General features: G+C 32.4%; 1 protein-coding gene across 1 annotated transcript in view; it reads left to right on the top strand.

Annotated features, from left to right (window-relative positions):
- The first annotated feature begins 10,959 nt into the window (after nucleotides 1–10,959).
- Nucleotides 10,960–15,931, top strand: part of LOC115878810 (frizzled-10-A-like) — a 55,338-nt gene continuing 50,366 nt past the window's right edge. The window contains exon 1 of the mRNA XM_030895413.1: nucleotides 10,960–11,391. Within this exon, the coding sequence (XP_030751273.1) occupies nucleotides 11,209–11,391 (183 nt within the window). The 5' untranslated portion in view covers nucleotides 10,960–11,208. The remainder of the gene's footprint in view (nucleotides 11,392–15,931) is intronic.

Raw genomic sequence — 15,931 nt, 5'->3', positions numbered from 1 at the left:
GGTAGCAGAATGTTTTCCAGTTCATAATCAAGATATGACATAATGGTGCAACTATTGTACTTACAGTGCACATGAAACATAAAGATAATAGATACTGCTAGAACTGTACGAACTTATACAGGGTGCCAATATGAAAAGCAATAGTCGGGAATATTTCTTTCACTCACTCCGCTTCAACCCTTAGAGGGAAACCACCCTAACTCTGTTTTAATACAAACCTACTTTGTGTGGTACATCATTGGAAACCATTGGTTGCGTTTTACAGTACATATAGCAATCACACAGTCTATATTTGTGTTATAAAAATCCTAAATACACACCAGGAAAACTTCAGAGAGTGTTCCGTCTTCATTACCTCGATATGTTTTAGAGACCTTTTTCGTAGTATTTTTGTCTATTGTCTCCCTGTATCCTGTTCATTTTATTTGCTTAAAAATTTTTTATTTGCTTTCTCTCACTTCGTATGAAAATTATGTTTCCAAGTCCAATTTTTAAAATTATAAATAACTGAATAATATAAAAATTTCTCTTTTATTTGTAATTTTATCAAGAAATAAAAATAAATTTAAACAATGAATATTGAATATTGAATCTCACGATAATGTCATCCATTGTGTAGAACAAAAAATTGTTTAAATATAAATTTTTCCATTACCTAAAAAGGACTAAATCGTAATGGAAAAATAATAATTAAATAATAATCTATTAATAATATATTCCAATCAAGATAGATGATATCCTCAGAGCTGAGAAATTTAATTTTTTTATTTAATAATTGTAAATCTTTCGCCATTTGACCCAGTCTCTAGCTCCAGTAGTTTCTAAGATACCCATAGAGAACATCGTAGAAAACTCACCCTGTATATTTAAAAGGAAAAATATTCATTAGACAAATGTTTCTTCTTTAAAATTTCATTTGCATTAAATTTCCAAAAATAGTATTATTTAAAGATTTCCTATGTAGACAATCCTAGAATACCTACCTGATAAAAATCTATTAAAAAAGTGCAAGACTTCCAAGAGAATGCTGCAAGACTCTTGCAACCAAGACCAAGACTACTTATTAAACGGCGTTCCAAAACCAAGACCAAGGCAATCTTGATCTTGCATTTGCTCATCACTATAGGTGGAGCTATTGAAGAATACAATTAGTGTTGTATGGATTTAAGTAAGAACAATCTTCGGATTGTCACGGGGTTTTTACACAGGACAATGTCTCCTCAATGAACACCTCAGTAGATTGAAACTAAGAAGAAACGGCGAATGCAGATTCTGTGGGGAAGATGGGTAAACACCGGAACACCTCATCACTGAGTGCGCCGAGACGGCGACAACCATTCGTGCCATGAACTTTGGCACGACTGATATTGGAGATGGAGAATTACCCTCTGTAAAACCGTCCCAGATACTGGCCTTTGTCAAAGCCCTGGGACTGTATAATGAGTTATAACTCAAGAAAGGGGGACACAATAGATCTGTAAGGTCGCAGTGATTAAACCCCCTCCCACTCATTCTAAATTCTAAAGGGTTCCTTTGACATAACACCGGTAATATAAAACTCTAGGGTAAGTACATCAGAAACACATTCACCACAGTAAAAACAATAAGCTTTAACCTTCTGCTGACGATGCTAACATGGTTAGCGAAACGTATCTACATCCAGGTTTAAAAGTACAGTGTTTTGATTTATTCCAGAGAATCAGGGTGGTGAATCTAACAAATTCTGAACTTTGTTGGTTTAACCACTACTGTGAAAACGAATGTTGGCTCCAAAATGATGAATTTGAGACGAAAATAATATTTTCAAAATAAATTCAGTATTTAATAACAACATAAAGACATAAGGATGCGTATCTTCCTGCGATACTTACTATCTTTCAGGATGCGGTTCGTTTTGGGGTTAATAAACTATTAACACTTCCTGCGGCGTCGCTCGGCATATCGGGACGATGCCGCTTATTTTTTTAGCTCGATACGTATACATGCACACATATTCAACGGCACTACAATTTTTTTCAACCATTATAATTACAATAGGTGTAGTTTTTACGATCGAGGCAGGAAGCGGGCCTTTCTTTGATCTAATGCTAATAAACCAGCCGCAAAGTATGCTAAATAACTTCTCGGTGTAGTCTGCTGCTTACGAATGGGGCATTAAAATGCTTGTAATATCTTTTGGAATGGCCTGGCTTCGTTATTCTTTTTAGAGTTAATTAATTTTAATCTAATCGTTTGCCGTAATCGGGAGAGTTGCCGTTACCTGTTGTTTAAAATTAAACTATAACTACTAAGTAACTAAAACTAATAGTTACTGGTTTTTATTATTTATTAATTTTGATAGGAAACATTAGTTCTTCTTCTTCTAATGCAAACCATCATTAATTCTTATATTTATGTTCATATTCACCTTAATCAAGTCCGTCAGGCAGGGGCGCCCGCGCCGGCTTTTATAAAACCTCGTGGATGCTCAATAGATTAGGTAAATATAACAAATTTCATACATAGGTAAATGTAACAAATTTCCAGATTCTTAAACAGCCTCTACACTATGCGAAAAACTTTTCGAAACATGTCAAGGTTGCATTTCGTCGCCCAACTTACTGTTGTTACGATGATATTTCGTTAATTACAGCTTGTTTTATGTTATATTGATATGATAATATATATTCCACAAAATTAACATTTGAAGACGCGTTTATTATAGTATGTATAGTGGATATTTAGGAACAAAACTTTTCACTTAAAACTGCAGGAATATAATTAATATTTTTATGATTTAATTTTATTATAATGAATTATTATATAATATATTATAAGAAGAATGAAATTATTGGGCAACTTACAGTAAGATTAGCAATGAAACATAGCTAAAATACGGCTACCCGTAGACACTCAGTGTTTCTGCCTTCCAGCTTCATCAATACGGGAGGAATCAGCAACGATGAACTAGCGATCCTGAAAAAAGAAGAAAAAGGGAAAGCAAACGAGGCACTAGGCACCATTTGCAACCCGGTTAAGCAGTAGCTCACAATTCGCAAGCGTTACTACCAAAAAACCGCTGGGGAGGTACTTCTACATACCTCGCCGCTATCACCTTAGCCCAGAGAAAACAATAAAGAAAAGATGTTATCATGGGGACTATAATAAAAAAAGATGAATGAAATTATTGGGCAACCTACAGTAAGATTAGCCATGAAACATGGCTAAAATACGACTACCCGTAGACACTCAGTGTTTCTGCCTTCCAGCTTCATCAATACGGGAGGAATCAGCAACGATGAACTAGCGATCCTGAAAAAAGAAGAAAAAGGGGAAGCAAACGAGGCACTAGGCACCATTTGCAACCTGGTGTCCCCGTTTGCTTCCCCTTTTTCTTCTTTTGGTATTATTAGATCAAAAAAGAAGAGTAGGGGATTCGCTGTTCGCACAGACAGTTTGAAATCGACAAGAAACTGCATTATTTGAGACCTGCGCATTAACACCGGTTTGGAATAAGTCACAAACATGTCACAAACATGTTGGGAACACGCTGTGAGAGCAAACCTCATACCGCATAAAAGAATCTAAAACGAATGGGTCAGGTGACCGAGGAGCCCTATGCAATTGATCCGCCTCTTCCTATGCCTCTTCCTATCCCTGAGTTTGCATAATTATGATATAAATAATTTAAATTTCTTTCGTTATGAGGGGGAGAGTCAGAATGAATGTCATGTTGGAGCCAATCTATTGATGCGCGAGTCTAAATTCAAACATGTCTTGAAAACCGTTCTCTAAAAAGCGTAACGTTCACCGGTCAACATATTGTCGAAAATGTATGGCTCAAGAAGAGTTGAACCAATAATCCCACACGTTTTTCTTCATAAGGAATATTTTGTTGATGTTTGATCATCAAAATCTTAAAAACAAAGAAATTTTCTAAAAATGTGCTACTATTCGGATATAGTATAATCCTTTATCTTCAATTTTCTTCTTCATTTGTGTAAAAATACCTGGCCAGTTTTACATAAAACGTTAAATGCCGAACGCTTATTTTGCTACTTTTTTGGACTAGTGAAATGGACTCTTAAGATTTTTATTTAAAAAACGAAAAAAAAAAATTAAGTCTATTTAAATTTTACGAGAACTTTAAATGCTGGATAGGAAGCAAACATTTATTTCTACATTAGGCCGTCTCTTAAATTACCCATATTTAAAATGTCGAAACGAGTCAGTATAAATCCTCCGACGTTGAATGCTTCCCCGGTTGTCTTCATCGCAAACCCAAATAAAAGAAAAACTATTACACCGAGGGGCTGTTCTATTTTTGTCGCTCTCGAAATGTGATACTTCGGAGACAAGTTCAAATAACCCGTAACGTCTCCCGACGACAGATAAAAAGATTTTTTCGGTAAAAACACGCTCATGTTAGAGACGGTCCCTTTGATTATGGAATCCCGTGGCAAAAAAAGAAATATACGTTGTTGCGAAGTGTAAAATGGAATAAGATTAAAGAACCACCGGGCCGCCTAAATGAGAAAGAATTTTTTAATAATCCTCTTTAGTTCTTTTGTAAGCATCTCTACTATGAATATATGTCTATACGTTTTTGTGAAAATGTGCAGAATGTCTACATACATATACCAGATTCGTACAGGGTGGTTCAACATCGGAAGTTGTATGTACATTTACACAGAATCTGTAAGATTCGAGAATACTTCTAGAATGTAATGTGAGATTAACCAAATATTCTGTTCAACAGAAAATGGGAAAAACCAATTGCTTTAGAATTTAAATGGCAGACATTGAAATGAGACTCTCACCTGGTATGTATCATTGTACAGGACATGCATATTATGAACATTTCCAGCAAAGCCACAAAGGCACTCCTGATATGCAGAAGACTAACAGGACAGCGCTCCTAACATTTTGCTTTAGATGCATGATTACTTATTGAGCAGTTGCTTCGTACACAAAACTAATGCAATGTGCAGCTAGGCAAAACCTGTGCAAATTGCAGAGATTGGCTTACATCACAGTTTAAAGAATATAAATATATCAGTTGGCCCACTCCCCGCCCGTATCAAAATTCCTCCCGCCGCTCCCCGCCTGTCTTGTAAACTTGGGTCAGTCTACATCCGTTGCTCAACGTGTACACAGCGTTCCAAGTTTATTTTAGTTTTGTTTTCGGTCCGACGCATAGGGTGAACCAAAAATAGTGTTTTAGTTGTTTTGTTCGAATTGTGAATAAAATGTCTACTAGAAATATTTGTGCAGTGGATGGTTTTGAAAGTAGAATGACAGACAATATATCGTTCTTTAGGTGCCCAAAAGATGAAGGAAGGTATATGTTTATATAGTATAGGATATTAAGTATATAATAATTAAAGTATTAGACATATTAATTTTTTAATTATAATTATGGAAACCCAACTATGAATAAATTGTTTTAAAAATATACATATAAATTAAGAAAAGATTTTACTCGAAATATGCACAAAATATTTATTTTTAACAATTAGTTTATTATTTTAGTAGATATTTTAAAGTAGTAGTAGATACTTTACTATTATGTTTTGGATTTTCCAATATTTACCGGTTGGCAAAGACCATATTAAATTATTTTTTAAGATATTTGCATTTTTTTAAATAGCATGTTTTGCTTTTTAGATTTTTGTATTTAACTTTAACTACCTACCTGGAAAGTCCAAATTTTATCGTCAGGTAATAAAAATACGTGCATACAACTTGTTCTGCTATTGACAAGTTATTTAGAGTTTTTACTAAATTTTATGTAATAGTAAATATAACAATTGACGAGCACATGGGAAAAACGATGAGTATCCAGAAATGATAAACGTTCAGGAAAGCGTTTTTAATTCAAATTAGGCATGGACTTTTATATCCTTTTTCCCATTTTTAAATGCCCGTTTCTATGTGGCCGTTATCGATATTCCCGTTTATTTAGGTACCAAAAGGTGTAGCCCCCCCCACCCTTTTTTGGTACTTTCATTGTTTTTTCCGTGTGCTCTCAATTAGTAGTAAATATTGTAATAAATTATATTTGCATATTTCTTAAGTTATAGCATGTTTTGCTTTTTAGCTGTTTGCATTTAACTTGAATGATCTACCTAATATTTAATCTTCTAACCTAGTATCTAATATCTTATTTTTATTTTTCTACTTGCTATATTAAAATTCCTTAGTATTTTTATTTGATCCCTCGTATACGGCCAGCGTTCTGACTGATAAAATAGCACTTCCGCTGCACCCGGTAAACGTACAAATTTTTTGTCACCTCGAAGGGTCACGGGCCGCCTTTGAAGTCAAAATAACAATAGAATTCCTTAGAGTGAGCCAACTGTATATGTACATATATGTTACGGTTAAAGTCCGATGTCCGGTTAATGTCGCCATTAACACGTTAATGTTTGGGTTAGGTTATGTTTTTGGTTGTTTTGTTGTGTGTTATTCTCGAGATTAACCGGGTAATGTCGACATCAACCGGACATCGGACCTTAACCGTTACATATATATTCTTTAAACTGTGCTTACATCTACTTAACAGAAGCCATGAGAACATGCCCAATAGCAGCACTGGAGATCATACTAGAGATCTACTACTATTTTTTGGACAGATTTTTTATTTTATTTTTTTTTTATTATTTAATGTGGCATTAAAAAATGCATACAACCCTAAATTTTTACTCTTCTACCATCAACCCCTATTTTTTAAATGAATGTTGTCCCATAAAAATATGTATGCCATGGTATGGCAAAACAACGTTTGCCGGGTCAGCTAGTTCATATCAATGAAAAATAGCGAGGAAATCGACATAGGAAAAAAGTATTTAATATTTTAATAACATTTTTAATTTACCGGATTTTAATATACCTTATACAGGGTGGTCCGAACTCTATTCCGGGAACTTCGGCAGTATATTCTGCAGATAAAAATAAGTAAAAATGAATGTATGACCTAAAATGCTTAGTTTTGGCTTTGGGGATGGTGGAGAAGTTTCATTTTTATTTCGATTTTTAAAATAATTTCGGAAGTAATGTTAATATTTGGATGAAACTTGGGAGTTTTTTGACGTGAAAAATTTGATTTTGATGTCAATATGACTCCTATTTGTAGGGGGCGCCACCTACATTTGTTTAAACTGCTTTGAAGAGTAATAACTTTTTGTCCGTACCTGTATAAAACTACTGAATGAAAAAATATACATTTCCGTGACTTTTTACGTAAAAAATGTTTCTTGGTAAAAATCGTTGCGAGCAACCGTTTCTCAAGATATTTAAAACGGAAATGGTCAATACATGTCACTATTGACAAAAAATAAACACTTTTTGAGTAGATAGTTACTTGACTGAAATAATAAATTCGGGAAATTTTTATTTTTTTATAATGTGTCATTAAAAAATACATACAACCCTAAATTTTTACTCTTCTACCATCAACCCCTATTTTTTAAATGAATGAATAAAAATGACTGTTGTCCCATAAAAATTTTTATATGGCAAAACAACATTTGCCCGGTTAGCTAGTTCATATCATCGTAATTTTATTTAGATTAGACATAAATTTTTCTGCAAAAAAATGATGATAAAGAACTTTTGACACAAAAACATTTCAAATTTATGATTTCAGTCGAATAACTATTAAGTAACATGTTTAATTTATGTCAATGATGACAAGTATTGATAATTTCGATTCCAAATATCTTGAAAACCATTAAGCCTAGTTCATGCACTTGCGAATTGCGATTTACGAATTGCGAAATGCGTTCTATTTTCGTTCTGATTGGCCACCTTCAAGGAAGACCTTGAAAGCGACCAATTGCAAGGCAAAAAGAACGCATTTCGCAATTCGTAAATCGCATTCCGCAAGTGTATGAATTGGGCTTTACTCGTAGCGATTTTTACCAAGAGACCTTTTTTACGGAACAATCGTCGTAAATGTATAATTTTTTACTCAGTAGTTTTATACAGGTACCGACAAAAAGTTATTACTCTTCAAACCAGTTAAAAAATATGTAGGTGGCGCTCTCTACAAGTAGGAGTCATATTGATATCCAGATCAAATTTATCATGTACTACAACCTCCCAGACACCAATTTTCATACAAATATTGACATTGTTTCAGAAATTATTTCGAAAAAATCGAAATAAAAATGAAATGTCTACACCCTGTATCTCCAAACCTAAGCATTTTAAAAAACATACATTTATACGAACTTTTCTACTTATTTTTATCTGCAGAATATGCTGCCGAAGTTTCCGGAATACAGTTCGGACCACCCTGTATATGATTAATCGGATAACAAATAAAAACTATTAATTAATAAAAACTAACAACTAATAAAAAACATAAAATAGTTGAACATATTTCGGTAACCAAAACCCACAAAATAGGCAATAAATTCCCTGCAGTGGTAAAAACAAGGAGAAAGTCAAGGCAAAAATAGGAAATATCGCATTTCAACGATTTTATATGCGCTGCTTGTGCTCGTTTCAACCCAGCGCGGCGGCCAGGGGCTTTGATCTCGATGAAACATTCCTTCTCAACCTTCAATGACGGCTAGCTGTATCGCGCCGATAAATGCGTAAGCTGAACAGAACATATTCACATTGGATTTCTGTACTTTCACTTAATACATATTTTTAGAGTTTTTTATGATTCAATTTTGGTACGCTGCTTTTATTTTTTTTTATAAAATATAATGAATGTAAAAAGTTCAAAGGATTCTTATTGACACCTAAAGTGGTTTTATAGAGGGTGAGTCTTAAATAAGCGCACATATTTTTAGAAGTAGTATATTTTGACCCCAGAAACAAACAGGTCTATGAGTTTTTTTACGAAATTTTTTTTTGAAAATTTGGATTTTTTAGTTAAAAAAACATGGTATCTTGACAATACGGTAACATAGATAGTAGATTAAATTTACAATATAGAAAACCCAGAAAAGATCCAGTGGTTCTCAAAATTTAAGAAAAAAACATTTTTTTAAATTTGAAAGTAAAATAACTTGGTTATTTTAGACTTATTATATTACATTAATGCAAGACTCACCCTGTATAAAGCATGACTTTATAGTTTTAATAACAGTAATGCCTATAATAATTATTTCTTTCCCGAATTTATTGACATACAATTATCACAAAAAAATATTATCATTGTAAATTACAAAATAAACGATTATGTTTTTATTAAATTTGTATTAAAATTTGAAAATATCAAACAAAACAGAATTATAATCTGAGATATCCTGATTTGGATAGTCGTTACAGAGCGATATTATTTATTTAGAAGGCATTTGTATAGTTTTGCTAAAATTTTAACAATTTGTTTCAGAATTAAGCAATTAATGACCACACTAAATAGATGTCAACAGATAATAAAAAATCTAACTGCTTAAAAGAACTAACCTCTTATAGTAGCCACACTACCTTAAGGCGTTTATCCACTGAAAAAGCTGAATTTTTGTGTTTTTTCAGAGAGATATTGGAAATAACTTTTCTTTTCATGTTGTCTACACCAAATTAAATGTAACAATAGAGATGTTTACAATTTATGAACACTCTAGTTGACAACTAGTTATCTTCGCCAAGACTAATTAATTCCCAAAATCAATTTGTTGCTCCAAATAACAGACATGTTTCGGTTCACAAACGCTCTCTCCAATTAAATAACGGCAATAATGGACAATATATGTATTCTTTCGATATTTATCACCAAAAAGAGAGACACTGTTTCCATTTTTTTTCACAATTTTTGTTGAAAACTTGCGGAAATTACAGCTACTTTTGTCACCAATGCCTTATTAGCAACATAAAAGTTGGTAATTTTCATTTAATGGAGAATTAGCTCGTTTCCTACTGTTGCCAAGTTAGCTATTTTTCGTTTTTTTAGTTAAAAAATAATTTTGCGTCTAGCGGTTTTTTAGGGGTTTAAATTTCTGAATAATAATAACTAATATTGACAACACAATTTTTATTTCAATTCTACTCAAAATTTGCACCAATAATCGCGTAATTATCATATATTCTTTATTTATCTAGGCCTCAAATTGCGTCCAATCTTCGAAGTCACGTTAAATTCGTCTCATTATTTGACAAGAGCCTTACACAAAGGTTCAAAAAAAACAACATGGCAGAATTTCACTTTTAATTTCGCTCTTGGCGAATTCTAGAGGTTTTTAGTTACGAATCTAGCGGATATTCAGCTTCGAGAGTTGGCAACCCCAGCTGTATGTGGGCCAGTGTTGCCGTCTTAGTGGTTTTCTAACTAAACCTGGTGATTTGGTCTAATGGCTGTTTCTTTTAGTGGTAACTTATATTCAAAACTGACAACCCCAAAGCCCGGTGGAGGGCCTAGCTACTAGATTGTTAATAGTTGACATTTGTTGTATATCACAAATCCACCAAATTTTAACTGTTTAAAAAAAATATATTATACAGGGTTAGTCTTAAATAAGTGCAAATATTTTCAAGGTTGGTAGATCGCGACGAGTTACTATACCTTGAACATTTCCAAAAAATGAGAGAAAAAATTTTAATTTTTTTTTAAAAATTTATTTATTTTTTAAAATTTTAATTAATTAAATTTTGAGAACCACTGGATTTTTTCTGGGTTTTCTATCTTGTAAATTTAATCTACTACCTATGTTGCCATTCTATCAAGAAATTTTGTTTTTAACTAAAAACTAGAAAAAATTCCAAAATTTTTTTCAAAAAATTCCGTGAAAAAAATGTGAGGTCGAAACATACTACCCCTAAAAATATTTGCACTTATTTAAGACTCACCCTGTATAAGGTTTAATTCGCACAACAAAAACATCTAAAAAAAGTTCTCTTGTCAGCCCTTAAGTAAACTTTACTGAGTAAACTCGAGCCCACCACTTTATCGACGCGAACCGCTCACGAAATTATCACGGCACACTAAAAAGTTTATCTTTTGTAAAGCGGTTGTTTTGTATCAGGCCGAGCGAGCGGCATTCATTTATTTCTCTTCCCTCCGTTAGTCCGTTTATTGCCTGCCTCGTATCAAGAGCGCATTGAAAAAGTCGTTCGTTATCCGATACGTTTGAGCGTAGAAAACTCGAAGAATTTAGCGTTTGAATACGGAAAAAATGGACTGCGATAGGCGGCCGCGTCTCAGACGTTTACGTGTCGATATTCTCGCGTAGAAATACGAATAATTTCAGTCAAAAATCGGAAATTATCCACATTATGGAGCGCGGCATCAGCGGTGCTTTTGTTTTGGTGCTGCTCGTCACGGCCTGCTTGACTTGGGGCTCGGGAGCGGAACGTTGTCAGACGATTTCGTCGAATTTGTGCAAGAATCTGGGCTACAATTCGACCACGATGAGAAATTTCCTCGACCAGGACGGCCAGATGAACGCCGATCTAGGGGTAATAACAATTTTTTTTATTATCTTCCATAATCTTTTATCTTTATGGTCCTGTGTTATCGTGATCCTTTTTGTACGTCGGCTGTCTTGTGTCTGTGTGTGCGTGTGTTATTTCGTACAAACAGCGATGTGTTCGGGTAATATATTTTATTGCCCTACAATAACTGATAGATTTTCGTCTTGTGATACCTAGCGGTATTTTTATACCTACACACATTCTGACAACTATTATTCACATTTTGGATAAAGTTTTATGGTTTCTGCTTTAATAAAACTTTTTTTATAACTTTCCTAATCATTAACGATCAATATTCAATTGTAATCCGTTAAATAATAGGGCAATAACAAAACAACACCATACATTAATAAATTATGGATTCATCACTATGCATTTCTTCATGAAAGAAAACACCTAGCTCCAGATGTAGAAAATCCAATAAAATAAATAAGCGTTAATCAATCATAACAATCATAAAAGAAAATCAAAAAAATAATTGATTATAACTGGAAATTTCTACTTAGGTTTTTAGATTTAGATAATTAATTCAAGTTTCAACAATCAACACCATCATTAGGACCATATGAACTCTTGGCTCTTACAATAACTGATAGATTTTCGTCTTGCGATGCCTAGCTGTATTTTGATACCTACACACATTCTGACAACTATTATTCCTATTTTGGATAAAGTTTTGTGGTTCCTGCTTTAATAAAACTTTTTTATAACTTTACTAATCATCAACGATCAATATTCAATTGTAATCATTAGCGTAACTAGTAACTCATCCTAGGGGGGGCCTGGTGATGAGCCAGGGGGGGGCCTAGGTCTTTTGGTTTTTAAAAAATGAAGAATAATTTAAAAAACACGTTTTTTGAATAAAACGTTTACATTAATTTCTATCAGTAAATTTCATAGATTTGGTTATCAAATCGTGTTCCCGTAGATTACTTAAATACCTACAAATTTTATAAAAAAATAAAAATTAATACATTTTTTGAACTCAACAAAATAATGTTAACTAAACAAAACTAGAAAACGTAATTTTTAGTACATCACAAGCAAATAAAAATTAATACGTAGCCAACAGTCATAATTCAAGATTTCTGGTGGGTGCCCAGCAGTACCTAGGGGGGGGGGCGGTACTCACGGGCCCCCCTTTAGATACGCCAATGATTGTAATCCGTTAAATAAAAGGGCAATAACAAAACAACACAGTGCATTAATTAATTATGGATTACACTATCAATTTCTTCACGCTGAATGTGTTCTGAAGATTGCATAAATGTATATAATTGTGAAGTAATGAAAGAAACACCTAGCTGCAGATGTAGAAAAGCCAATAAAGCAAACAAGCGTTAAATAATTAACTATAACTGGATTGTCTACATAGATTTTTAGATCTACTTGATTGATGATGCACTCTTGGCTCCCTCAATAACTGATAGATTTTTGTCTTCTGATACCTCTAGCCGTATTTTTATACCTACACACATTCTGACAACTATTATTCACATTTTGGATAAAATGTTATGGGCACTGTTTTACTTTACTAATCATCAATGGTCAATATTCAATTGTAATCCGTTAAATAAGAGGGCAATAACACAACAACGCAATACCGTTATTTATGGATACATTATTATCCATTTCTTCATATTTTGTTTCATTGAAATGTCAACATGCTGCATGTGTTGTGGAGACCTTAAATTAAATGCATATAATTGTGAAGTAATGAAAGAAACACCTAGTTGTAGATGTATGAAAATCAATAAAATAAACAAAAGAGCGTTAATCAATCATAACAATCACAAAAGAAAATCAAAAAAATAATTAACTATAACTGGATTGTCTACTTAGATTTTTAGATCTAGTTGATTCATTCAATTTTCAAACATCAACACTATCATTAGGACGATATGAACTCCTGGCTCCTACAATAACTGATAGATTTTCATCTTGGGATGCCTAGCGGTATTTTTATACCTACACACATTCTAACAAATATTATTCACATTTTGGATAAAGTTTTAGGGTTCCTGCTTTAATAAAACTTTTTTTATAACTTTACTAATCATCAACGATCAACATTCAATTGTAATCCGTTAAATAAATGGGCAATAATAAAACAACACAATACATTAATTATGTATTCATCACTATGTATTTCTTCATACTGCATGTGTTCTGAACATTAAATGTATATAATTGTGAAGTAATGAAAGAAACACCTAGCTGCAGATGTAGAAAACCCAATAGAATAAACAAGCCTTAATCAATCATAAAAGAAAATCAAAAGAATAATTAATTATAACTAGTTGATCTAGTTGATGCATTTAAGTTTCAACCACTATCATTAGGACGATATGAACTCTTGGCTCCTACAATAACTGATAGATTTTTGTCTTCTGATACCCCAAGTCGTATTTTTATACCTACACACATTCTGACAACCATTATTCATATTTTGATATAGTTTTATGGACCTGCTTTAATAAAACTTTTTTATAACTTTACTAATCATCAGCGATCAGTATTCAATTGTAATCCGTTAAATAAAAGGGCAATAACAAAACAACACAATACATTAATTAAATAATTATGGATTCATCACTACCTATGCATTTCTTCATTCTTCATGCTGCATGTGTTCCGATTCTGAATATTAAATTTATATAATTATGAAGTAATGGAAGATAGCTGCAGATGTGGAAAACCCAATAAAATAAACAAGCGTTAATCAATCATAAGAATCATAAAAGAAAATAAAAATAACTATAACTGGATTGTCTACTTAGATTTTTAGATCAAGTTGATTAATTCAAGTTTCAACCATCAACACTATCATTAGGACAATATGAACTCTTGGCTCTTACAATAACTGATAGATTTTCGTCTTGTGATGCCTAGCTGTATTTTGATACCTACACACATTCTGTGACAACTATTATTCACATTTAGGAATTTTTATGGACCTGCTTTAGTAAAACTTTTTTTATAACTTAACTAATCATAACCATCAATATTCAATTATAATCCGTTAAATAATAGGGCAATAACAAAACAACGCAATAGATTAATTAATTGTGGATTCATTATTATCCATTTCTTCATATTTTGTTAAATGTCATGATGCTGTGTTATGAAGATGTTAAATTAAATGCATATAATTGTGAAGTAATGAAATAAACACCTAGTTGCAGATGTATGAAAACCAATAAAATAAACAAGCATTAATCATAAAAGAAAATCAAAACAATAATTCACTATAACTGGATTGTCTAAGTAGACAAGTAAGGCATAGTATGAATTTAAGTAAATCCTTAGATTTAGTTGATTCATTCAAGTTTCAACCATCAACACTATCATTAGGACGATATGAATTTTTAGCTCCTACAATAACTGATAGATTTTAGTTCTGTGATACCTACCTGTATTTTTATACCTACACAGATTCTGGCAATTCCTATTCACATTTTGGATAAAGTTTATGGACCTACTTTAATAAATCTTTTTTTATAAAATAATTAATCACATCAGTGGTCAATTTTCAATTGAAGAATGGAAATACGAAAGGGGATAAGTGCAAAAATTATTTTTTGGAGATAAATGAGAAAAACACAGTAGAACTGAAACTAATAAAATACATATAATATACATAAAAAATAGACGCTTTCGCTTGGCACTTGTAACTTTTGTTAGGACATGCAGTATGGTATTTATTACGTTTCTAATGCAATAACTTTAATTTTTCAATATTAAATTTGGCACTTGCCCGCTTTGGTATTTCCCCAATAATTGTAATCCGTTAAATAATAGCTCGACACATTAATTATTATTATTATTATGGATACATTATTATCCATTTCTTCATGTTTTGTTTCATTGAAATCAGCTGCATGTGTTCTCAAGACCACAATGAAAGAAACACCTAGTTGCAGATGTGTAAAAACCAATAAAATAGACAAGCGTTAATCAAACATAACAGTCATAAAATAATATCAAAAGCTATAGAACGCTCCTTTTCTAGCTAGACCGTTTGCTTTTTCATTGCCTTCTATCCCTTGGTGAGCTGGTGCCCAGAGTATAAGGACTTTATTTTCTTTGCCTAATTTTTTCAGCTTCTCTAGGCTTTGTCGTAAATATTATAGACTAATTATTATAGACTCATTCTTTGACCAACTTCGAATTGATGGTTACTGAGTTTTTATTGATGGTTACTGATCGATTTTAGTTCTGATTGAATATCAATAGGACGATATGACTTTTTGGCTTCTACAGTACCTCACTGATTTTCGTTTTGTGCTACCTAGCTGTTTTTTTATACCTACACACATTCTGACAACTATTATTCATATTTTGGATATGGATTTTGGAAGTTTGTGGACCTGCTCTGATGAAACATTTTGAATTGTACCTATATCAAATTTAATGTAATTGCGTAAAATAGAAAATGCAAACATTTTGTTAAAATTTTAGAGACGAATTTTTAGTAAAATATTATTTCTTTAACCATACAAAACATTCGATATTCAATAATTTT

This window comes from Sitophilus oryzae, unplaced genomic scaffold (genome assembly GCF_002938485.1).
Source record: "Sitophilus oryzae breed Bouriz unplaced genomic scaffold, Soryzae_2.0 scaffold_1532_pilon_pilon, whole genome shotgun sequence".
Lineage (NCBI taxonomy): Eukaryota > Metazoa > Arthropoda > Insecta > Coleoptera > Curculionidae > Sitophilus > Sitophilus oryzae.
The sequence above is the reverse complement of the archived record's forward strand: the minus strand, read 5'-3'. Positions and strand labels throughout refer to the sequence as shown.